The sequence below is a fragment of the Acanthochromis polyacanthus genome, chromosome 16, assembly GCF_021347895.1.
Source record: "Acanthochromis polyacanthus isolate Apoly-LR-REF ecotype Palm Island chromosome 16, KAUST_Apoly_ChrSc, whole genome shotgun sequence".
In the NCBI taxonomy this organism is placed as follows: Eukaryota; Metazoa; Chordata; class Actinopteri; family Pomacentridae; genus Acanthochromis; species Acanthochromis polyacanthus.
Genome location: NC_067128.1, coordinates 37726001 through 37748653, shown reverse-complemented (window position 1 = coordinate 37748653; position 22653 = coordinate 37726001). Strand labels below are relative to the sequence as shown.

The following is a 22653-nucleotide window of genomic DNA, read 5'->3' as shown; positions in this document are numbered from 1 at the left end:
AACCGAAGCTAACAAGGATTAACATCTGAACAAAAAAATGAGAGTTTAGTTTGTTTTTGCAGCACAGATGTTTGTTCTAAAGTTTTATTTCAAAGTTCGTTTGTTTCATTATAAATATGAATATAAATATTATAATTCTAAATCTGCTCTGATCTTCTCCTGGACACAGAAGAAATATTAAATCACTTCATATCAGCTATTCAACACCTGATGAACATGATCAACAGCTTATCTAATAACAGCTTATCTAATAACAGCTGATCGAATAACAGCTGATCGAATAACAGCTGATCCTCTCCATCACATTAAAACACCTGAAGTTTCACTGAGTGTCCAGTAGGAGGCGGTGTGTCCATCCATCCATCCATCCATCCATCCTCTATCCACCGCTTTATCCTCACTAGGGTCATGGGGGATGCTGGAGTCTATCCCAGCTGACTCGGGTGAAGGCAGGGGACACCCTGGACAGGTCACCAGTCTGTCACAGGGCGCGGTGTGTTTAATTTATGCAATATATGTATTGTTAAATAGCTTAACTGTTGCTTTTGTATTGTTTTCTCTCTTATTTTTTAATTTTATATCGTTTTATAGCCTATTTTCTTCACTATTTATCGCTTTACAGCTTGTTTTTCGTCATTACATGCAGTTTTATAACTAATTTTCTTTATTATTTTTCATTTTATAGCTTATTTTCGTCATTATATATTGTTTTACAGTATCTTTTCTTTATTATGTATCGTTTTATAGCTTATTTTCTGCATTATTTATCGTTTTATCGTTTCTTTGCTTTATTATTTGTCCTTTTATTGCATGTTTTTTTGCATTGTTTTTTGTTGTATAGCTTATTTTCGTCATTATATATTTTATTGCTTACTTTCTTCATTGTTTATCACTTTATTGCTTATTTTCTTAATTATTTATGTTTTATAGCCTGTTTTCTTCATTATTTATCGTTTATATCTTATTTTCTCCATTATTTTTTGTTTAGTTATTTTCGTCATTATATATCGTTTTACTGCTTTTTTTCTTCATTGTTTATCGCTTTGTTGTTTATTTTCTTCACTATTTATTGTTGTATAGCTTATTTTCTTCATTTTTTTCGTTTTATATCATATTTTGCTGGTGTCACTGTCATGTCGCCGTGGTGTTAATAAAGTTGTCAGACAGTACTAGTTGCTGCTCAGAGAACATCGTCGCTAGGTCAGACATCACTAGTCGCTCTGCGGATGTGTCGTCAGTAGGAAGTGGACTTCCTGGTCGGAGGATCTTTAAACCAGAACCAGTTAACCCAGTTAGCCGCCTTTAACCCGGTTATCGGTCCATCCGTCCCGTTCAAACGTGGTTCTAACCGCGTGGTTCCGAACAGAATACAGTCAGAGAACGTTAGAGCCGTTAGAACCTTCAGATGTCCGCCTCGGCTGGATGCTCCCCGTCGGGCCCAAATCCGGGCCTCGGCCCCGGTATGTCCATGTTCCGCTGGCTGGAGGTTCTGGAGAAGGAGTTCGACAAAGCGTTCGTGGACGTGGACCTGCTGCTGGGAGAGATCGACCCGGACCAGGTGGACATCACGTATGAAGGCCGCCAGAAGATGACGAGCCTCAGCTCCTGCTTCGCTCAGCTCTGCCACAAAACCCAGACGGTGTTCCAGCTCAACCACAAGCTGGAGGTACTGGTTACACTGGTTTATACTGGTTACTAGTTAGTTATTAGAACTAAACTGGAGGTACTAGTTAACCTGGTTACTAGTTAGTATAATAGAACCCAGACAGTGTGCTAACTGTCGTCTGTTTTTACAGCTGGATGGAGAAAGTAGTTCACTGTGGAGTCGTTTTAGGAGCTCTGATTAGTGGAACTGTGACTCCTTCTAGACCTGATTAGTGGAACTGTGACTCCTTCTAGACCTCCTGATTAGTGGAACTATGACTCCTTCTAGACCTGATTAGTGGAACTATGACTACGTTTATATGCAGTCAATATTCAGGTTAAGGTCAATATTCTGGTTTCTGAAACATTTGGAATAACCCGTTTACATGTCTAAACAGACAGTTACTACTGTTGTGTGACGCTGTGCTGACGCTGTGTGACGCTGTGATGCCGCGTGTGGGTTTCGCCATGTCTGTTTACCTCTCTTTGTGTATTTCTGGTGGGTCGCGGGCCAGACGCAGTATGTCTATGGCATACAAGTAGTTGCCGGACTCAAAAGACCAAGATTCCTTTCGGATGAAACATGCGCAGAACGCAAAAAAATGTCTGTTTCTATCGGGATATTCCGATGCGCGTTTATATGACGAGATATTCGGGTTAGAAAAGGAGTAACCCAGGGGTCATATTCGGGTTTTTAAAAACCCGAATATGAGCATATTCGGGTTTTTGCGGGTGTTTACATGGCCGTACGCAACCGGGTTATTGCAAATATTCCGTTTAAGAAAGGGTTTTTGACTGCATATAAACGTACGATATGACTCCTTCTAGACCTCCTGATGAGTGGTACTATGACTCCTTCTAGACCTGACTAGTGGTACTATGACTCCTTCTAGACCTCCTGATTAGTGGAACTATGACTCCTTCTAGACCTCCTGATTAGTGGTACTATGACTCCTTCTAGACCTGACTAGTGGTACTATGACTCCTTCTAGACCTCCTGATTAGTGGAACTATGACTCCTTCTAGACCCAGGGATGGGATCAGCAAGTTCTGATTCCAGCGGAAAGTTGTTGACGGGGGTGGGGGATATGTGTGCGGCGGCGGCGCAGCGACTTCCAATCGCTGGGCCGTTTACAATCGTCGTTAGCAAGCTATCGTTAACGTCGTTACCATCTCGCGGGAGTATCAGCGACAATAAAGTGTTCAAACTTGAAATGAAATCGCCGGAAATCGGCGGATCCGCGGAAAATTCCCATCCCTGGACTCTACACTTCATGGTGATTCGATTACAGTACTGTACATGACTGCTCTCACTGAGTGGCAGCTAGCATTCAGCGCGGTGGATATTAGCAGCCGTTCGATATTACGACTCGACGACCATAAACATACCTCACCCCCCAAAAAATTTTCTCCTTGAATTTAGACGATTCACAAGAATGACCCTGGCAATGATAAAATCCGCGGAATTCCGCGGATCCGCGGAAAATTCTCATCCCTGCAGACCTCCTGATTAGTGGTACTATGACTCCTTCTAGACCTGACTAGTGGTACTATGACTCCTTCTAGACCTCCTGATTAGTGGAACTATGACTCCTCAGATGTTTCTCTTCCTCTGTTCAGTTCTTCTCCATGTGGAGCCATGATGCAGACATAGATAGACCCAGTCCATAGGTCCAGAACTGAGAACGTTCATGTTAGAACCACGTTCATCAGTTAGACTGGTTCTGTTTGTTTCTGGAAATACTCTATTGTTCAACTAGAAGTAATCTGATTACTGTGAAGTGCTTCAGGTCAGGGTTCTCTGACGTTTAGGTGATGTTCTCCAGATGTTGGGTCACCCTCTGAAGGTGATCATGTAGAACTGTACTGATGGTTTCTCTTCTTCTTGGGTTCTCCAGGCTCAGCTGGTGGACCTTCGCTCTGAGCTTACGGACGCCAAAGCTGAACGTTCTGTGGTAGAACGTGAGGTCCATGATCTTCTGCTGCAGCTCCACGCTCTGCAGCTGCAGCTCCACTCCAAGCAGGGCCAGGAGGGTGACTCAGACACCATCAAGACCGACTGGTAGGAACCACGGTGATGGAGATCATTCATTAGCGTTTAGCTGACGGAAGCTCCACGGAGCGGCAGAGGTCACCTGATGATGTTTTTACCTGGACACACCTGAGTTTAACAACATCATGTTGTGTTCAGCTCAAGGAGCGACCAGCCAATAAACTGAACAGTGAGGATGTAGCCGCTAGCATGTTAGCATCACTCAGCTTTTATTAGGAGCTCGTTAGCCTGAACCAGCTAATGCTATTTATTATCATATTGTTATATCCTCTGTGAACTCTGTATGAGCTTTAAACTGCCTCTATGGGATGTTCTCTGTGTTCTGTGTAGGCGTGTTGCAGCACATATATGTAAAACATGTGGACATGCTCATTCTGCAACAGAAACTTCACTTTGTTACCTGTCAGTGTTAACATGCTGGTGGTGTTAGCCTGCTAGTAGCATTAGCCTGCTAGTAGTGTTAACCTGCCAGCAGTTTTACCTAGTAGTGTTAGTCTGCTAGTAGTGTTAGCTTGCTAGTAGTGTTACCTAGTAGTGTTAGCCTGCTAGTAGTGTTAACCTGCCAGCAGTTTTAGCTAGTAGTGTTAGCCTGTTAGTAGTGTTACCCAGTAGTGTTAGCCTGCCAGTAGTGTTAGCTATGTTTCCTGTGGTTTAGCAGCAGCTGAGGCTCTGGTTGGTTTACTGAACCGTTTCCTGAATCTTCAGTTGGAGCGTTTTGTTTATCGCAGCTCTTGGTTTGAACCTGAAGCTGGATCTTCTTCTGGTCTTCTGGTTCAGTTCTTTGATGGTTTGAACCTGAAGCTGGATCTTCTTCTGGTTCAGCTCTTTGATGGTTTGAACCTTATTTGGTTTCAGGGCTCTTCCTTCTGCTCTCCATCATTTCTGCTGCTCAGACAAATCCTCCGTCTGTTTTTCTGCAGGTTTTCTGTTTTTATCACTCAGTCTGCTCCTCTAATCTCAAACTTCTTTTCTTCTTCTACTACTTCTTCCCTGAAGCCTGCACCGACTCTGACCAGACGGTGAGTTTCTGTTCGGCTGAATCTCTTTAAGTAAAATGCTGCAGGTTTCTCCTAACAGCTGATGTAGCTTCAGGTTAGCGTTAGCGTTCAGATGTGTACAGATGTGCTGATGGAAGTTCTATTCCAGGAGCAGGAGCTGGAGGCCAGCAAGAAGGAGAAACTGGCCGAGGCCCGGCTGGAGGCCGAGGTCCGGCTCTTCAAGAAGGAGAACGAGGCCCTCCGCAGGCACATGGCAGTACTGCAGGCGGAGGTGTATGGAGCCAGACTGGCTGTAAGTACCTGGACAAGGAGCTGGCCGGCAGGTAGACCTTAGAGCTGCCTCAGGGACAGCTGATGATCAGGTCACAGTTCCACCTCGAAGGTCTGTTCTGATGGCAGGATGTTCTGTGTTCAGGGTGCAGCAGATCCAGTTACTGGGGTCGGGACATGAAAGGACCGGCTCACGACAAACTGTGGAACCAGCTGGAGGCCGAGATCCACCTCCACCGCCACAAGACGGTGATCCGAGCCTGCAGGGGCGCAGCGACCCAAGAAACCGCTACCTTCTCCTGTTGGACACGTGAGCCTGAAACCACCGCAGAGAACCTGTTTCAGTCCTAACCGTCAAATCTGAGTCCTAACCATCAAATCTGAGTCCTAACCGTCAAATCTGAGTCCTAACCGTCAAATCTGAGTCTTTACTGTTTCAATAAGAGTCTTTGCCATCAAATCTGAGTCTTTACCGGTAGAGTCTTTGTCGTGCCTGCAGGACCCCGGACATGCTGAAGAAAACCCAAGGAGTCGGTCCCATCAGGAAGGTGGTTCTGGTCAAGGAGGACCACGAGGGCCTGGGGATCTCCATCACAGTAGATTGACCCTGATTTAGTTTTTAGTCCTCAGAATGGATAAAAGCTGAAGCTCTGATGTTCAGGTTGAGCTGCAGATGAAGCCTGCTCTGTACAGATGGTAAATGGTTGTATTTATTAGAGCTTTATATCCAAGCTCTTTACATGATACGTCGACATTCACACCCGAGGAAGGTGCCATGCAAGGCGTTAACCACGACCCACCAGGAAGCAGTTAGAGTTAGGGGTCTTGCTCAGGGACACCTCGAGCACGACGGGCCGGGGGATTGAACCGACAACCCTTCCAGTTTCACAAGACGGGCCACTCTACCCCACTGAGGCTGGATGAGATGGATGAAGAATCCGGTTCTCTATTATCTGCTCTGTGAGGTTCTGTAGGACAGATTCTCGCCTCGTTTTAATTTTCTTTTTTTAATTTATTTTAATTAAAAGTGTGTAAAATGATCCATGCAGCTGAAGAACCAGTTTTCATTTCAGATCTACAACATTTATTTAAAACGGTGGGAAGAAGTAAGGTGTGATGTGTGGACCTCCTCTGTACGCTGAAGCTCTTTCTGCACGTGCTCAGTGGTGGTTCTTGTCCTCAGGGCGGGAAGGAGCACGGCGTTCCCATCCTGATCTCAGAGATCCATCCAGCCAGCCGGCAGACCGCTGTGGAGGTCTTCACGTTGGAGACGCCATCCTCGCCGTCAACAGCATCAACCTGAAGAGACGCCAAACACAAGGAGGCGGTGACCATCCTGTCCCAGCAGGTAGGACTCACCTGTTCCTGCTCAGGTTCTGGTTCTGCTGCAGCTCACGGCTTCTCTCTGCAGCGAGGACAGATCGAGTTCGAGGTGGTGTACGTGGCTCCGGAGGTGGACAGTGACGATGAGAACGTGGAGTACGAAGACGACAGCGGCCATCGCTACCGACTGTACCTGGACGAGCTGGAGGACGGCAGCACGGCGCCCCCTAGCAACAGCTCAGCGTCCTGCAGAGTAAGTTCACAGGTTCTGCTCAGGAGAACCAATCAGCTGCTGCTGTTCATGTGTGAGAACGTCTGGAGTTTAATCATAATAAATCTGTAACTGCAGAGATGCAGGTTCAAATGTAGAAAACAGACCATCAGAGAACGTTTAGTTCTAAACAAACCATCAGAGAACGTTTAGTTCTAAACAACCATCAGAGGAACGTTTAGTTCTAAACAAACCATCAGAGAACGTTTAGTTCTAAACAACCATCAGAGAACGTTTAGTTCAAAACAAACCATCAGAGAACGTTTAGTTCAGAACAAACCATCAGAGAACGTTAGTTCAGAACAAACCATCAGAGACGTTTAGTTCTAAACAAACCATCAGAACATTTAGTTTAAAACAAACCATCAGAGAACGTTAGTTCAGAACAAACCATCAGAGAACGTTTAGTTCAAAACAACATCAAGGAACGTTTAGTTCAAAACAAACCATCAGAGAACGTTTAGTTCAGAACAAACCATCAGAGAACGTTTAGTTCTAAACAAACCATCAGAGAACGTTTAGTTCTAAACAAACCATCAGAGAACGTTTAGTTCAAAACAAACCATCAGAGAACGTTTAGTTCAGAACAAACCATCAGAGAACGTTTAGTTCTAAACAAACCATCAGAGAACGTTTAGTTCAGAACAAACCAATCAGAGACGTTTAGTTCTAAACAAACCATCAGAACATTTAGTTTAAAAACAACCATCAGAGAACGTTTAGTTCAGAAAAAGCATCAGGAGAACGTTTAGATTCAGACAAACATCAGAAGAACGTTTAGTTCAAAACAAACCACAGAACATTTAGTTTAAAACCAAACCATCAGAGAACGTTTAGTTCAGAACAAACCATCAAGGACGTTTAGTTCAGAACAACCATCAGAGAACGTTTAGTTCTAAAACAACCATCATAGAGAACGTTTAGTTCTAAAACAAACCATCAGAGAACGTTTAGTTCTAACAAACCATCAGAGAACGTTTAGTTCAAAACAAACCATCAGAGAACGTTTAGTTCAAAACATGGCAAACCCATCAGAACATTTAGTTTAAAACAAACCATCAGAGAACGTGTTAGTCAGAACAAACCTCAGAGAACGTTTAGTTCAGAACAAACCATCAGAGAACGTTTAGTTCAAAACAAACCATCAGAACATTTAGTTTAAACAACCATCAGAACATTTAGTTTAAACAAACCATCAGAGAACGTTTAGTTCTAAACAAACCATCAGAGACGTTTAGTTCTAAAACAAACATCAGAGAACGTTTAGTTCAGAACAAACCATCAGAGAACGTTAGTTCAGAACAAACATCAGAGAACGTTTAGTTCTAAACAAACCATCAGAGAACGTTTAGTTCTAAACAAACCATCAGAGACGTTTAGTTCTAACAAACCATCAGAGAACGTTTAGTTGAGAACAAACCATCAGAGAACGTTTAGTTCTAAACAACCATCAGAGAACGTTTAGTTCTAAACAAACCATCAGAGAGCGTTTAGTTCTAACAAACATCAGAGAACGTTTAGTTGAGAACAAACCATCAGAGAACGTTTAGTTCAAAACAAACCATCAGAGAACGTTTAGTTCTAAACAAACCATCAGAGACGTTAGTTCTAAACAACCATCAGAGAACGTTTAGTTCTAAACAAACCATCAGAAGAACGTTTAGTTGAGAACAAACCATCAGAGAACGTTTAGTTCTAAACAAACATCAGAGAACGTTTAGTTCTAAACAAACCATCAGAGAACGTTTAGTTCTAAACAACCATCAGAGACGTTTAGTTCTAAAACAAACCATCAGAGAACGTTTAGTTCTAAAACAGACCAACAGAGAACGTTTAGTTCAGAACAAACCATCAGAGAACGTTTAGTTCTAAACAAAACCATCAGAGAACGTTTAGTTCTAAACAAACCATCAGAGAACGTTTAGTTCTAAACAAACCATCAGAGAACGTTAGTTCAGAACAAACCATCAGAGAACGTTTAGTTCAGAACAAACCATCAGAACATTTAGTTTAAAACAAACCATCAGAGAACGTTTAGTTCTAAACAAACCATCAGAGAACGTTTAGTTCTAAAACAAACCATCAGAGAACGTTTAGTTCAGAACAAACATCAAGAACGTTTAGTTCTAAACAAACATCAGAGAACATTTAGTACAGAACAAACCATCAGAGAACGTTTAGTTCTAAACAAACGTCAGAACATTTAGTTTTAAAACAACATCAGAGAACGTTTAGTTCTAAACAAACATCAGAGAACGTTTAGTTCAGAACAAACCATCAGAGAACGTTTAGTTCTAAACAACCATCAGAGAACGTTTAGTTCTAAACACCGTCAGAGACGTTTAGTTCTAAACAAACGTCAGAGAACGTTTAGTTCTAAACAAACCGTCAAGAGAACGTTTAGTTCAAAACAAACATCAGAGAAACGTTTAGTTCTAAAACAACCATCAGAGAATGTTTAGTATCTAAAACAAACCATCAGAGGAACGGTTTAGTTCTAAAACAAACCGTCAGAACGTTTTAGTTCAGAACAAACCATCAGAGAACGTTAGTTCTAAAAAAACCGTCAGAACGTTTAGTTCAGAACAAACCATCAGAGAACGTTTAGTTCTAAAACAACCGTCAGAACGTTTGTTCAGCTGCTGATCCTGCGGCCTCAGACTGCCTCCCTAATTAGTTCTTACTTTATTGCATTTTTTATGTTTTTATTCTTATTTTACTTTTTTGTTTTAATATATATATATTTTATTTTTCAGTACAGTTTTATTCTATGATTTTAGTGGATTTTTTAAATTGTATTTTTTGTTTTTTTTGAAGATTTTAAAATTTTTGTATGGTTTTTTTTTATTTAATTCCTAATGTTTAGATTTTAGGAGTCTTATATTATTTTTTGCAATACAGTTTTATTTTTGATTTTGTTGTATTTTTAATTTCAGTTTTTGTTTTGATTTTACCAGATTTTTAAAAAAATTTATTTAGGATTTGATTTCATGTGATTTTATTTTTATTTAATTTGTAATTTTTTATATTAGTAATTTATATTTATTTTTCAGTACAATATTTATGATTTTATTGTTTTTATTTTGTTGGATTTTTCAAAATTTTATCAGGTTTTAATTTCATTTTATTATTTATATATTTATTTTAGTTTTTTGTTCCTGAACACAGTCGAACCCACTGAATAGTGACAACATAAATCCACCATAAACAAAAAAACATTTTAGTGTTTCTGAAAGGTAGAAACCGTAGAGACGTTTGGAGAAGGTTTGCTGTTGGTTCATGAAGCTCTACTCCTGAGGTTCCCTCACTGGGTTCCATGTTTCTCCTCAGCTCTGGAGAAGATGACGCTCAGTAACGGACCGGAGACGGAGACGCTGGAATCTGCAGCGAGACGCCTTCAGAGGAACTCCGTCCAAACCTCCAGAGACCGACTGTTCTCCTAGAACCTCTGTAGAACTGGAACTGAGAGTCCAATGACAATCTTTGGATGAGGGAGAACCAGCAGCGTTCTCCTTCGTCTCTGGGTCGGGGTTCAGGGTTTAGAACTGGGTCCAGGTAGGAAGGAACCAGGAGATGCTTGTGGTGAAGACAGAAAGCTGCAGGAGCTTCATGTTTGTTAGAAAGGTTCTACCAGCTTCTGTCTGTGTTCTTCTGTAAAATATCTGGAAGGTTCCTCCCTGATCTGCTCGGAACTCTGAGCAGATCAGGGAAGGACCAACGGGGTCTTCGTGGAATGACTTTCAGTAGAACATCTAGTCTTCTAATGAGCTAAATGTCTGTCCAGTGAGGAGGAGAACTTCTAGTGATGGTTTCAGAGGAAAACTCGACAACATCCAGGCTGCTTCAGGTGTTCAGTGAAGAACCCTGAGCAGGTTTAAGGTCAGAACAAGGAAACAGGAAGTTCATGCTGAAGACCCTCAAACACCTCAGACAGCTTCTTCTGCACAGCGCCCCATCAAACCTGAACATCTACACCTCGTAACTTTATCTTCTGCAGCCTCGTGATGAACTTTAGCTGGGTTCTCTGGTGAGTTCAGGTCCTGGAGATGTTTGGGACCAGGAGGAACGAGCTGTTGTCCTTATTTAAGTGTAGAAGCACAAAGACAGCATGTTGGAACCTTCTAGCAGGTTCTCCAGGACTTCCTCCTCCCTCACTCTGAACTGCTGGTAGGCTTGGCTCTCTAACCGCTCTAACATGTCGGCATGTCACTAATGTGTGGTTATCTGGGAACACTTTAGAACGTCACCAATACAATCATTTATTAACCGTCTGTGTTTGATTCTTCTTGTTCTTGTGACGCGTTCTGCTGGAACGACACTCGTTTGTCAGGACACTTTACAGTGGAACACAATAAAAGCTGATGAAGGCGGAAACAGAGGTTCTACATAGAACCACCAAACCAGAACCAAGGTCCCCAGAACCAGCTGGTTCTTTGTTTAGTATATTTAGTAGAAAGTTCTACCTTCATGCTGAGAATATTTCCAGAGTTCCAGGTCCTTGAAGTCCTGGAGGGGACGTCCTACCGACTGACCAGTTGTCAGTAGGTCTACTCTAGAACTTTCTCCAGAAGTAACCCTTCTCTCTATGGACTTCAAGGACGTGGACTTCTGGAAATATTCTCAGCATGAAGGTAGAACTCTGATCATTGATAATGTTTCTGGAGATAAAGAACCAGATGTTCTGAGGAGGTTCTGGTTCAGGATTGTACTAGCCTAGCCACGCTACACCCATGTTTCTGAAGGCACAAGGGTCTAGGGAAGCTCGACAGGGAGGGAGGCGGGTTAAAAGGTTGTCTATCAAATCACTCTGCAGCAATTGGGTAGGTATACAACCAATCAGTGCAACGAATAGGCTGATGTAGTTCCTAGAGCACCGACGGATTGTGGCTCAGTCCCATTAGCTTCCCAACCAGCGGAGCCAACTGGTATATTAAGGATTTGCCATATCCCGTCGGCATAAGTCCAAATACGTCTTTCTTCTCAATGAAACACTTCAGTGCCGTCCTTTGTTCATCTTTCAGGTTGAATTTTAGCTTCAAATCTTTAAGGGCTGTGGCCAAAGCCGAGTCCAAAGATAACTGTTTATTGTTTCCGGTTGTTTCTGTCAGAATTGTCACGCCTCTGTCATCACTTAGTTACGCCCGCCTTCTGACTCTACACTTCATGGTGATTGGTCCGGCCAGTTTTAGGAGAATCCAGCCTCGAGCCTTATGGAGGGTAACTAGACCCACCCTGGCAGAGAACTAAATTCGTTGCTGTGGGTTGTCTAGTGCGGCTAGGCTAGGATTGTACGATAATCAGACGTTCTTCTGCCCTGCTGCTAACTGGGTTCTGACCCAAAGGAAGTAGAACCTCCTGTTGAAGCTGATAGAACTCTAATGTCAGGTTCTGTTTTTCTGTTAAGGCTTCCTTCTCCTCTGATCTTACAGGTGATGTGTTCAAGTCCAGCTTTTTTTTTTTTTTTTTTTTTTAGCTTTTAAATAAAGTTTTGTTTCAATTTGGTTGATTCATAAAAAATCTGGTCTTTTTTAATTACTGCAGTAAGAGTAGTGGTTGTATTTATACAGAGCTTTTATCCAAAGCTCTTTACATGATACGTTACATTCACACACTGATGGATGAAGCTGCCATGCATGGCGCTAACCACGACCCACCAGGAGCAGTTAGGGGTTAGGTGTCTTGCTCAGTGACACCTCGACATGAACACAACGGGCCGAGGATCAAACCGCAACCTTCCAGTTACAAGACGGCCACTCTACCCACTGAGCCATGCCGCCCCACAAAAGTACCACAACAGCAGAGCAGAAGTACCTCTGTTACTACAGTAAAAGTAGCTCTACAGCAGTAAAGTGTGTGTGTTTTGGTGTGTGTCTGTGTGTTTTGGTGTGTGTGAGGTTTCACAACTCTCTGACAGGTCAGGACTGGAAGGTGTTCAGGGGGCGTGTCCTGCAGGTGAGTTGTGTCTAAACCTGCTCACCTGGTTGCAGCAGAACATTCCTGAACGTCTGGGTCGCTAAGCTAACCGCTACCATGTCTCTGACTCTGTTCTACACCAGTGTGAGCTCCTCTGTGCAGGTACGTTCTCCAGATGTTCTCCAGGTGGATCTAACGTGGATTTATTACAACTCTGATCTGATCTTCTCAGATTAAAAAAAGTCAGGATAAGATCATGGCAACCCTGGAGTCCCTGAAGATCCCGTTCGTCCAGGTGGACATCGCCCAGTCCTCTGAACACAAGGAGACCATGAGGAGGATCTGTGGGAACCCGACGGCTCTCCCTCCTCAGCTGGCCAGAGGAGACGTCTACTGTGGAGTGAGTTCCAGGAAACGTTCAGGCAGCCATAAAACAATGTTTACAGTCGTTATATGACCCAGCAGTTTACACAGCACACGACCAGACACACCTTTACCTGTAGCTCAGGTAGTCATTTTTGGATTTTTTTCAGAAAAGGAACCAATATTTAAATGAGGACAACAGGACGGTTAAAACCGAGGAGGAGTCATAGAGTCTTGGTGGCCTCCCTCTCTAGTCTCTCAGGTCTTGAGGACGTCCTGCTCTAGTCACATTTATTCATGTTCCATCTTCTTCCATTTCTTATGATGGATTTAACTGGACTCCAGGAGAACTTCAGGAACTTTAAATGTTCTTGTATCGTCCTGACTGATGCTCTTCAACAACCTTTCCTCAGAGTTTCTTCTTGTGTTCTTTTAAAACCATAAAAATCTTTGATATTTCCTCTTTGTTTCTGAATTTCCTGTTTTCAGTTCAAAGTCTTTCATCCATAAACTGAAGCCGAAAATGAAGTCAGTGGTTTAATGTCTGAATGCAGGAGATGAAAGGTTTGATGCTCAGAAAGCTTCAGAATAAAATCAGATGAAATGGAAGTTAAACGTGTTTAATGCTAAGTTTATATTAAATATCCGTCTGTCTTCACCCCAGACCTCTGATTCTTCTTCTTTCTTCTTCCAGGACTTTGCTGCTTTTGAAAACGCGATAGAGGAAGAAAGATTAGAAGAATTCCTCAAACAGTGAAGCAGCGACAGTAAAACCTGGAGAAGAACAAGTTCATGCCTGTCAGAAGGTTTATTCATGTTTGATCAGATCTGACAGTTCTGCAGTAAATTCTGTTTCCTGTGAAATAAAAATCATTTCACACAGTTTGGTCTCTTTATTTTTGTGACAGGATTTATTAAATTCCATTAAACTATAAAGTTTATACATATTGACTCGTTGCATGTTTCTGATCCAACAAACAGATTCAGATTTTAAACTTTATTTTTTTATTGTTCTGCGTAAAAATAGATTTTAAAGTTCAGTTAAACATAAAAAACATGAATAAAACAACAAAAACATCTCATTTTAAAAGTGTTTGTTTTAATCGGACCTGAATGTTTGGATTAATTTTCACCTTTCATACTGAAAAAAGTGGAATTATTTTTAAAGAAAACAGAATAATTTCTCATAGACAATTAATTGATTAAAATGCTGCAGAGGTTGAAGGTTTTTAATTTATGTTTCTTAGTTTTTTCTTCATTCAAACTGAGAACTGTGAGGAACAGAACCCGTAGGATGTAAACTGAAATAATAAAAACAGGTTCAGGATTATGACTGAGGGTCCGTTCAGCCTCCACTTAACAGGATTAATGTTCTTTACAGTATTTATGACTGACTGAGCTCTCTGCTGGGGTTTATTCCTCACATTTGTATTTTCCTCGTACATCTTTACATTTTATGTTTCTAATTTTCTACTCATGTTTATCTCATATTTATTCTTAAAAATTTCAAACTTTAAATTAGAGCAACTGGAACAGAAACCGTTTTTACTCTGGGATCAATAAAGAACATTCTGATATATTATTTAATTACTTGAGGTTACTTTGCAGAAATCTGTTTTCACTTTTTGACGTGAAAGAGTCTTTTTAATATAAATTCTTTAAAAAAAAGTCAAATTAAACTGACTATGATTCAGTGATGAGAATGGATAAACAGTGAAAACCTGCTAGAACCTGTGAGCACATCTGAGAACTAAATAAATAAACTAAAATTACATAAAAAACAAAATGAGATAGGAAAAAGTCAAGACAGGAAAAAGGACATAAAATAAATAAGAAAAACAAAATCAAACTTACTCACATGGGATCCAGGGAATTCTTGTTTTTTTTTGGTTTTCATGTAAAACTTTAGTCGGTTTAATCTCCATAATCCTGTTGCTCTAATATTTAATATCCAAAAGTAAAGTTGTATATTATATAATTTTGTATAGGTTTAATCCTTAATATTTAAAATAAGGAATTAATTTGGCTTCATTGATTATTAATGAGTCTAGGCCTTTAAAAAAAATCACAGTCTGGAGCTATTTATTTAAAAATTTGAATTATGTTAAAAGGTTTCTACTTTTTGTGACCTTCAGTTGAGCTTCGAGCATTTTATAATCAAACAAACTGAATTTCACCTTCATAAAAATGATTATTAATCATCCAGAAGTCTGAATATTAAACCCGCTGCTGAAACTACAACAGGCAGCGCCGCGGACACCACAGCGGGGGCCTGTTGGTATTAAAGCGGTGTCGCGGCCGGATGACGTCCTCTTTCCCCGCTGCCTGAGAGGCTAACAGGGTGCGTTTCTCCAACCAGAGACTCAATCTGAGGATTAATCAAACATCCTGATTGATAAAGTGATCAGAGCGATCTGTGTGTGATCGATAATAACTCCTCTGTCATTTCTGTTCTGTATTTCAGAACTTTGTGTCCCGCATCCATCGCGATTCAACAATGGCCGAGGAAGGGTGAGCATGACGCTAACGTTAGCCGCTCAGCTGCCGGTGGAACCGGACCTGTTACCAGCACCGGACACTTAAAGAACCAGAACCGGACCCGTAGAGAACCCGGTGGAGGTTTAACGTCCAGCTGTGTGTTCTGGTTCATTAAACACCTCCACAAACTTAGAGACAGCAGCTGGTTTTCAGTTAGCTTTTGCCGCTAACATTTAGCTTCAACAGCTAAATGTGAACTTTCTGCTAAACTTAAAGTCAATCTATGAAGTTATTCAATCCTCAAAGTCAGAAAAACAGTCAGTGGTGTGTGTGTAACAGGGAGGAAGTCTGAATGTGAGTCTTCTGTCAGTAACTTTATAAATATTCCAGCTAATGTGACAACAGTAAAATCACCTGTTAGCTGCTGAACATCATTCAGCCTCACTGTGGATTAAAATTCATATTTATGTGTTCTAGAGATCAGCTGATTAACGATCAATACATTAATCTAAATGTTAAGTTTGTTCAGTTGAAACTGACTGAGCATTTAATTTAACGTTCTGTGATGAACTGAGTGTGTTTAATGTCAAAGATTTACAGAATAAAACTCTAAAGTTGAGCTTTAATTAGGGATGTTTTCAGTCCTAAAGTTTCTGTTTAAACTCTTCCAGTGAATCTTCAGTGTGATAAATGCTTTGCTGTTGGCTCAGAAACTCAGCGTCTTTCTGTTGTTCTGAGTTTAGTCGTCATGTTTTCTCCTGTTTGTTTTCAGACGTTCTAAACGTGGAGCTAAAAGGTTTAAAGTGCTGCTGGACTAAAGCCGTTCTAACAAACGTTCAGCCTTTTTAGATCCTTTTCTGAAGCGTTTTCTGTGATTCTGGAGACGTTTGGATTTTTGAGCTTGTTTGAATGTTGAGGACACACTTAGATGGGTTCTAGTGGTTCCATCCTGGTTTAACAGAACAGTTTATCCACAGCGTGAATGATGATCTGATTTCTTTTGTCGGATACCCCTTCACTCTGCAATGAGTGAGATCCTCCTTCTGACACGCTGGAAGCTCAGCTGGACCTCCAGGACCCGCTGGTTCTCTGTAGGAACGTCCTGGTTCTCTGTTCTAACCTCTGTTCCGTGTTGTTCCGTGTTCCTCAGCATCGCTGCCGGAGGTGTGATGGATGTCAACACCGCTCTCCCTGAGGTTCTGAAGACCGCCCTGATCCACGACGGCCTGGCCAGAGGGATCCGTGAGGCGGCCAAGGCCCTGGACAAGTGAGTTCCTTCAGCTGTTCTTCAGGTGTTCTGGTGGATCAGTGATGATACGTTGGCTCCCTCTACTGAACTCTGTGTAGAAAGCTGCCAATCGTTACCCAATGTGTCTGAGATGTTCCATCAGTCTGAGGTTCCTGCTGTTGCTGTCGGTACCGTGTTCTAACTGTGTTCTAACTGTGTTCTGTGTTCTAACCGTGTTCTGCAGGCGTCAGGCCCACCTCTGCGTCCTCGCCGCTAACTGTGATGAGCCCATGTACGTGAAGCTGGTGGAGGCCCTCTGTGCCGAGCACCAGATCAACCTCATCAAGGTGAGAAGAACTGTGAGGAACCGCAGGAACCGGGTTTGACGTTCTGCTGCTGCTGTATCGCTGATGATAATCTGGCTCCCTCTACTGACCGCTGTGAGGAGATCGCCACTGTTACCCAAAATCTGTCTGAGATACAGCCGGCACAGCAGAACATTTAAACTGACCTACAGACGTTTAGACTGACGTACAGACCGTTAGAACGACCTACAGACCGTTAGACCGACCTACAGACCGTTAGACCGACCTACAGACCGTTAGACCGACCTATTAGACTGACCTACAGACCGTTAGACTGACCTACAGACGTTTAGACTGACCTACAGACATTTAGACTGACCTACAGACGTTTAGACTGACCTACAGACGTTTAGACTGACCTACAGACGTTTAGACTGACCTACAGAATGTTTACTGACCTACAGACGTTTAGACTGACCTACAGAATGTTTAGACTGACCTACAGAATGTTTAGACTGACCTACAGAATGTTTAGACTGACCTACAGAATGTTTAGACTGACCTACAGAATGTTTACTGACCTACAGACGTTTAGACTGACCTACAGACGTTTAGACTGACCTACAGAATGTTTAGACTGACCTACAGACGTTTAGACTGACCTACAGACGTTTAGACTGACCTACAGACGTTTAGACTGACCTACAGATGTTTAGACTGACCTACAGACGGTTAGACTGACCTACAGACGGTTAGACTGACCTACAGACGTTTAGACTGACCTACAGACAGTTAGACTGACCTACAGACGTTTAGACTGACTACAGACGTTTAGACTGACCTACAGAATGTTTAGACTGACCTACAGAATGTTTACTGACCTACAGACGTTTAGACTGACCTACAGACGTTTAGACTGACCTACAGAATGTTTAGACTGACCTACAGACGTTTAGACTGACCTACAGACGTTTAGACTGACCTACAGACGTTTAGACTGACCTACAGACGTTTAGACTGACGTACAGACGTTTAGACTGACCTACAGACGTTTAGACTGACTACAGACGTTTAGACTGACCTACAGACGTTTAGACTGACCTACAGACGTTAAGACTGACACAGACGTTTAGACTGACCTACAGACGTTTAGACTGACCTACAGACGTTTAGACTGACCTACAGACGTTTAGACTGACCTACAGACGTTTAGACTGACCTACAGACGTTTAGACTGACCTACAGACGTTTAGACTGACCTACAGACGTTTAGACTGACCTACAGACGTTTAGACTGACCTACAGACGTTTAGACTGACCTACAGACGTTTAGACTGACCTACAGACGTTTAGACTGACCTACAGACGTTTAGACTGACCTACAGACGTTAGACTGACCTACAGACGTTTAGACTGACCTACAGACGTTTAGACTGACCTACAGACGTTTAGACTGACCTACAGACCGTTAGACTGACCTACAGACCGTTTAGACTGACCTACAGACCGTTAGACTGACCTACAGACGTTTAGACTGACCTACAGACGTTTAGACTGACCTACAGAATGTTCAGATGGACCTCCAGCTGCTTTTCATGCTTCTAATCCTCGCATCGGTTCCTCTCTTAGGATGGAGAACCTGGTAAAAAGAGAAATCCTTCATGTCAGGACTCTGAGTACTTCTGTCTACTAAATGAATGAAAATCAGAGCCTTTTAAACATCTAGAAGCTTCTCTAGGATGGAGTCCTGAAAAGCTCCAACATCTGAGACCAAACTCAAGAACAACTTTCTGTTCTTTTTTGTTTCTGGATCTAAAAGTCGTTTTGTTTTTTTTTTCTGCTGCAGGTCGACGACAACAAGAAGCTCGGGGAGTGGGTTGGTCTGTGTAAGATCGACCGTGAGGGAAAACCCCGTAAGGTGGTGGGCTGCAGCTGTGTGGTGGTCAAGGTGAGCACATCCACATGTTTCCAGATGTTCACACTCTGCCAGTCAAGTGCAGCTGCTGATCTGTGTGTTCTGCAGCTGGTTTATCTCCTGGCTAGATCACTGCCAGAGTACGAGCTCCGGCATCGGCTAGTGTTGTCTGGAGTCCCTGACAACGGCTACACGCTAAACGCTACACACAGCAAACGTGACGAGGAATCCTTTAAAGTGATCCGTGGAGACGTTTAATGATAAAAGCCCAGTTTGGATCATTTCTGAGCTGCTGATTAATCTGTGGGTTATTTTTTACTGATTAAAGCTTCTTCAATCAAAATGTTCTGCTTTTGCAAAGTGAAAGAAAATATAAGTCACAAATGAAGAAATTATACAGAAAGTGAAGAAAAATAAAATGCAAAAGAAAATAAGACAAAGTGAGGGAAAAATAAGACAAAAAATTAAGAAAAATGAGACAAAAATGAATGAAAATGAGACTTATATTCCTGTCAGAGCAGTAAATGGATCCGATTGTTCCGTCAGTTATTTAGAGATTGAAGCTTCTTAACCCTCCTTCATTTACAGGAAACAAAAAAAATTCTCTTTGTCTGAAAAAAGTCCAAAAATTCTGCAAAAATTCCCGAAATTTCTGAAAATTTGCAAAACCTTCAGGAAGAAAATTCCAACAATTCCCTAAAAGTTTTCCTTAAAATTTCTATTTAAAAAAATTCCCAAATTTGAAAGGAAAATTCTTGTAAATATTTTTTAAAAATGAGTAAAAATCTTCCAAAAATATTTAAAGTGATTCCATATTTATCAGTAAAACTTCTGTTTTCTTTAAGAACATTCACATAAAAATCAGCTGATTTTTATGTGAATGTTCTTAAACTTTTTTTGGCATTTCTTTTTTCCCACCAAAAAATTCCAGAAAATGTTGAACATATTTATTTCACATTTTCAAACTTTAAAACGTTAATTTGAGCCTCAGAAGGGTTCCATCTAAATATTCAGTTTTATTAAACGACCAAAGCGTTTCTGCTGAAGGAGATTCTTCAGGTTTTGTCCGTTAAATGGTTCAGGACACAGAAAAGGTTTTATCCAGAATACCAGCTGATAATTTAACCACAGAACTGCTTTTCTGCCTCCTGATCTCCTGGTAGAGGAACGCTGGAAGCTTTAAAACGTCCTGAAATCATCAATGAACCCATCAGTGTCCCCCGTTTCATTTCATTCATTTTAAGTTTAATTATTATAAATTCAGTGATTCCAGCTCCTTAGATGTGAACATTTTCTGGGTTCTTTCCTCTGACAGTAAACTGAGGATCTCTGGACTAAACCAGACATTTGAGGAAACTCTGATCCACATTTTGACATTTTCTGACATTTTAGAACCAAACTGATAAATTTATCCATAAAAGATGTGAAGATGTTGAAGGACCCAAAGCAGAACCGCACCGAGAAAGCAGGAGAAATAATCCCATTAAAGAAGCTGTAGTCACAGGATTTAGAATAAAAACTATTGGAATATTTGGATTTTAATCTGAAAGTTTGACAGGAAATGGATTCATGTCTGCAGCTTAAAATCTGTATTTAGAGACCAGATTGTACCAGAGAAGCAGCAGAATGTGTTCAGGTTTTGATTTTTATTAAAACAAACACCAAAGTAAACATCTGTACTGAATCAGAGCAGATGAACTCGTCAGATTCACACTAAATTATCCACAAACGTAAAAGAGAATCCGCTTAAAGTCAGTAAAGTCTTTAGGAGGAAATGGTTCTACACACAGCAGAGCAAACAGGATTATTCTTTTATTGTTCCGTAATAATAAACTCCAGCTGTCCTCTGAAAGCTTCTGGATCAGTGATTCTAGTAAATGAATTGTTCTGCAGCAACAGGACATAACTGAGGATCTAAAAGCAGATCTGGTTCCAAATTAAACACTAAAATCAGCTTATGAAGCATCAGCAGGAATCCTCCTTTTCTGACGTTTCTCCTGGTGTTTATTTGATCTTTCCTGGACTCATTTAAATCCGTTTTTATTTCTTCCTGCAGGACTACGGTAAGGAGTCCCAAGCCAAGGACGTGATCGAGGAATACTTCAAAGCCAAGAAATGAGGAGTTAATAAAAGATGGAAATGAAAGGACTGTCTGCTCTGGTTCTTCTTTACACTGAGTTAGTGAATAAGATAAAACCTGTTCAGCTGTTAGCCATCACATATTCACTAAATCTCATCAGACCAAAGAATCTTCTTCCACTTGACCATGGAGTCTTCCATGTGCTTTTTGGCAAACTCTAGTCCAGATCTAATATGACTTTTCTTCAACAGTGGCTTTCTCATTGCCACTCTCCCATAAAGCTTTGAGCGGTGAAGAACCCGGGCAGCAGTTGCTACATGCACAGTCTCTCCCATCTCAGCAGCTGAAGCGTGTAACTCCTTCAGAGTAGTTGTAGGGTCTTGGTGGCTTCTCTCACTAGTCTCCTACTTGTAGGTCGCTCAGTTTACGAGGGCGGCCTGATCTAGGCAGATTCACACGAGTGCCATATTCCTTCCATTTCTTGATAATTGATTTCACTGAACTCCGGGGATGTTCAGTGCCTTGGAAATGTTTTGGTAACCATCCCCTGAATTGTACTTCTCAATGACCCTTTCTCTGAGTTGCTTAGAGTGTTCGAGTCTTTTCCAAACTCCCCCCTACACACTACCTTTCCATTTGCGCGTCCTCACAGAGGGTCCGCCGTATTAAGGGCCATCCCAAACCGATCTGCAGGGAGGGGTAGTGGGCTATAGAGTGCCTGTATATCAGAGTGGCGACATGACGGTCCAAAAAATTTTGGTCATGTGATCTATAGGAGCCATTTTGTTTCCTATTCATGAACGCCAGGTTTTCCTTTTAACGTTGTTTACACCGCAGATAGTAATTCTAGGTCTTTTTTCGCTTTTTGTGCCAGGTTAGTCCATGTATGTACTTTCATGTTATGATGTATGGGTGAATGACAGATAGAAAAGTTTGATGTGATTTTAGGCAGTTGTGGTTATTTTGACTTTGACCATTTTCATGCATGAAGATGTGTTACATGGTGACTGTTGGGTACCGTAACCCGTTAACCTTCCGTATTCGGGCCGTCTTGAGATGTGCAAACGTATTTTGCTAAATTGAAACTCGATGACAGAAACATTATACACCCATGGAAAGCTTAGATTCTCATGAATCCGCCGGTATAAACCACTTTCAGATGTGATTACCACAGCGGGTAATATAAACACATTTGTCCAACAAATAACGTAAACAGCACAACTCACCTTTGAATCCTCATAACGAGTCACAGATGAAACTAGATGAGCCCTCAGTAGAGGGCAGAACCACGCCCTCTGCTGGCGAAAACCCTGTCCTCCCTATACAACTGATGCAATATATCAATTTTGATCATCCTACATATCTCCCTCCCTACTTGATCTGCTGACCTGTAACTCCACAACTGAGCAGGGAACCTTAGACTGATCTTCAGTGCCAAGTTTGATTATCCTGACTTCAGCGGTTGCAGAGATATCGGACCGGACATACCCACATACATACTTACCCAGCCAGATACTGCACCGAATGCAATAACCCCGCCGATGTACCCATCGGGCGTGGTTAAATATTCCACAAAAAACGGCCATAATCCAACCTTGGACATCCAGACAAAACAAGCCAGTAAAATATTTTGTCCAAAACATGTCTTGAAATCAGTAAAAAATCCACAAATAGCTCATTGATGTGTCCCATATTGAGTGAATGGAAACAAAATGGCTTCAATTCCCCAGTTGTCGCCACTCTGATATACACACGTGGACGAAATTGTTGGTACCCCTCAGTTAAAGAAGGAAAAACCCACAATTCTCACTG

General features: G+C 41.6%; 3 protein-coding genes, 1 long non-coding RNA gene and 3 other non-coding genes across 9 annotated transcripts; 6 read left to right on the top strand and 1 right to left on the bottom strand.

The window, feature by feature from the left end:
* Positions 1-1176: 1176 nt before the first annotated feature.
* Positions 1177-10830, top strand: LOC110969903 (golgi-associated PDZ and coiled-coil motif containing). The gene is given in 15 exon segments (XM_051936998.1): positions 1177-1666; positions 3543-3706; positions 3811-3824; positions 4833-4985; positions 4988-5018; positions 5111-5132; positions 5134-5240; positions 5242-5275; positions 5445-5561; positions 6149-6194; positions 6197-6267; positions 6269-6313; positions 6377-6545; positions 9890-9962; positions 9964-10830. Coding segments are annotated over 15 exon segments (1380 nt in total). The 5' UTR covers positions 1177-1405; the 3' UTR covers positions 10037-10830.
* Positions 10831-11050: 220 nt separating this feature from the next.
* Positions 11051-13717, top strand: LOC110969905 (SH3 domain-binding glutamic acid-rich-like protein 3). 2 transcript variants are annotated; one of them, XM_022220086.2, is made up of 3 exons: positions 11051-12634; positions 12705-12872; positions 13325-13717. In XM_022220086.2, exons 1-3 carry the CDS (start codon positions 12590-12592, stop codon positions 13343-13345), a joined length of 234 nt encoding a protein of 77 aa, XP_022075778.1. In that variant the 5' UTR covers positions 11051-12589; the 3' UTR covers positions 13346-13717. The 2 variants fall into 2 exon arrangements, with proteins under 2 accessions (XP_022075778.1, XP_022075777.1); XM_022220085.2 differs by having other exon boundaries at positions 11052-12634; positions 13530-13717.
* Positions 13718-15089: 1372 nt separating this feature from the next.
* Positions 15090-20906, top strand: rps12 (ribosomal protein S12). Its single transcript, XM_022220087.2, has 6 exons — positions 15090-15176; positions 15300-15346; positions 16464-16580; positions 16786-16888; positions 18693-18794; positions 20818-20906. Exons 2-6 carry the CDS (start codon positions 15333-15335, stop codon positions 20878-20880), a joined length of 399 nt encoding a protein of 132 aa, XP_022075779.1. The 5' UTR covers positions 15090-15176; positions 15300-15332; the 3' UTR covers positions 20881-20906.
* On the top strand, positions 16290-16365 carry LOC127530426 (small nucleolar RNA SNORD101). Its single transcript, XR_007937016.1, has one exon. It is a non-coding gene; the product is annotated as a small nucleolar RNA SNORD101 (small nucleolar RNA).
* On the top strand, positions 16615-16697 carry LOC127530430 (small nucleolar RNA SNORD100). Its single transcript, XR_007937020.1, has one exon. It is a non-coding gene; the product is annotated as a small nucleolar RNA SNORD100 (small nucleolar RNA).
* LOC127530429 (small nucleolar RNA SNORD100) lies at positions 16942-17024 on the top strand. The gene has a single exon (XR_007937019.1). It is a non-coding gene; the product is annotated as a small nucleolar RNA SNORD100 (small nucleolar RNA).
* On the bottom strand, positions 17162-18677 carry LOC127530354 (uncharacterized). 2 transcript variants are annotated; one of them, XR_007936963.1, is made up of 6 exons: positions 18366-18677; positions 18265-18304; positions 17986-18225; positions 17688-17888; positions 17409-17608; positions 17162-17345 (listed from the first exon to the last, which is right to left on the bottom strand). It is a non-coding gene; the product is annotated as an uncharacterized LOC127530354 (long non-coding RNA). The 2 variants fall into 2 exon arrangements; XR_007936964.1 differs by having other exon boundaries at positions 17409-17447.
* Positions 20907-22653: the final 1747 nt, after the last annotated feature.

Bases quoted from the DNA above. Each gene is read 5' to 3' on its own strand.
- LOC110969905 (XM_022220085.2), top strand. From the start codon at position 12,590: ATGTCTCTGACTCTGTTCTACACCAGTGTGAGCTCCTCTGTGCAG. The intron at 12,635-12,704 runs GTACGTTCTCCA...TGATCTTCTCAG, and splicing joins GTGTGAGCTCCTCTGTGCAG to ATTAAAAAAAGTCAGGATAA. The intron at 12,873-13,529 runs GTGAGTTCCAGG...TTCTTCTTCCAG, and splicing joins GAGGAGACGTCTACTGTGGA to GACTTTGCTGCTTTTGAAAA.
- rps12 (XM_022220087.2), top strand. The intron at 16,581-16,785 runs GTGAGTTCCTTC...CGTGTTCTGCAG, and splicing joins GCGGCCAAGGCCCTGGACAA to GCGTCAGGCCCACCTCTGCG. The intron at 16,889-18,692 runs GTGAGAAGAACT...TTTCTGCTGCAG, and splicing joins ACCAGATCAACCTCATCAAG to GTCGACGACAACAAGAAGCT.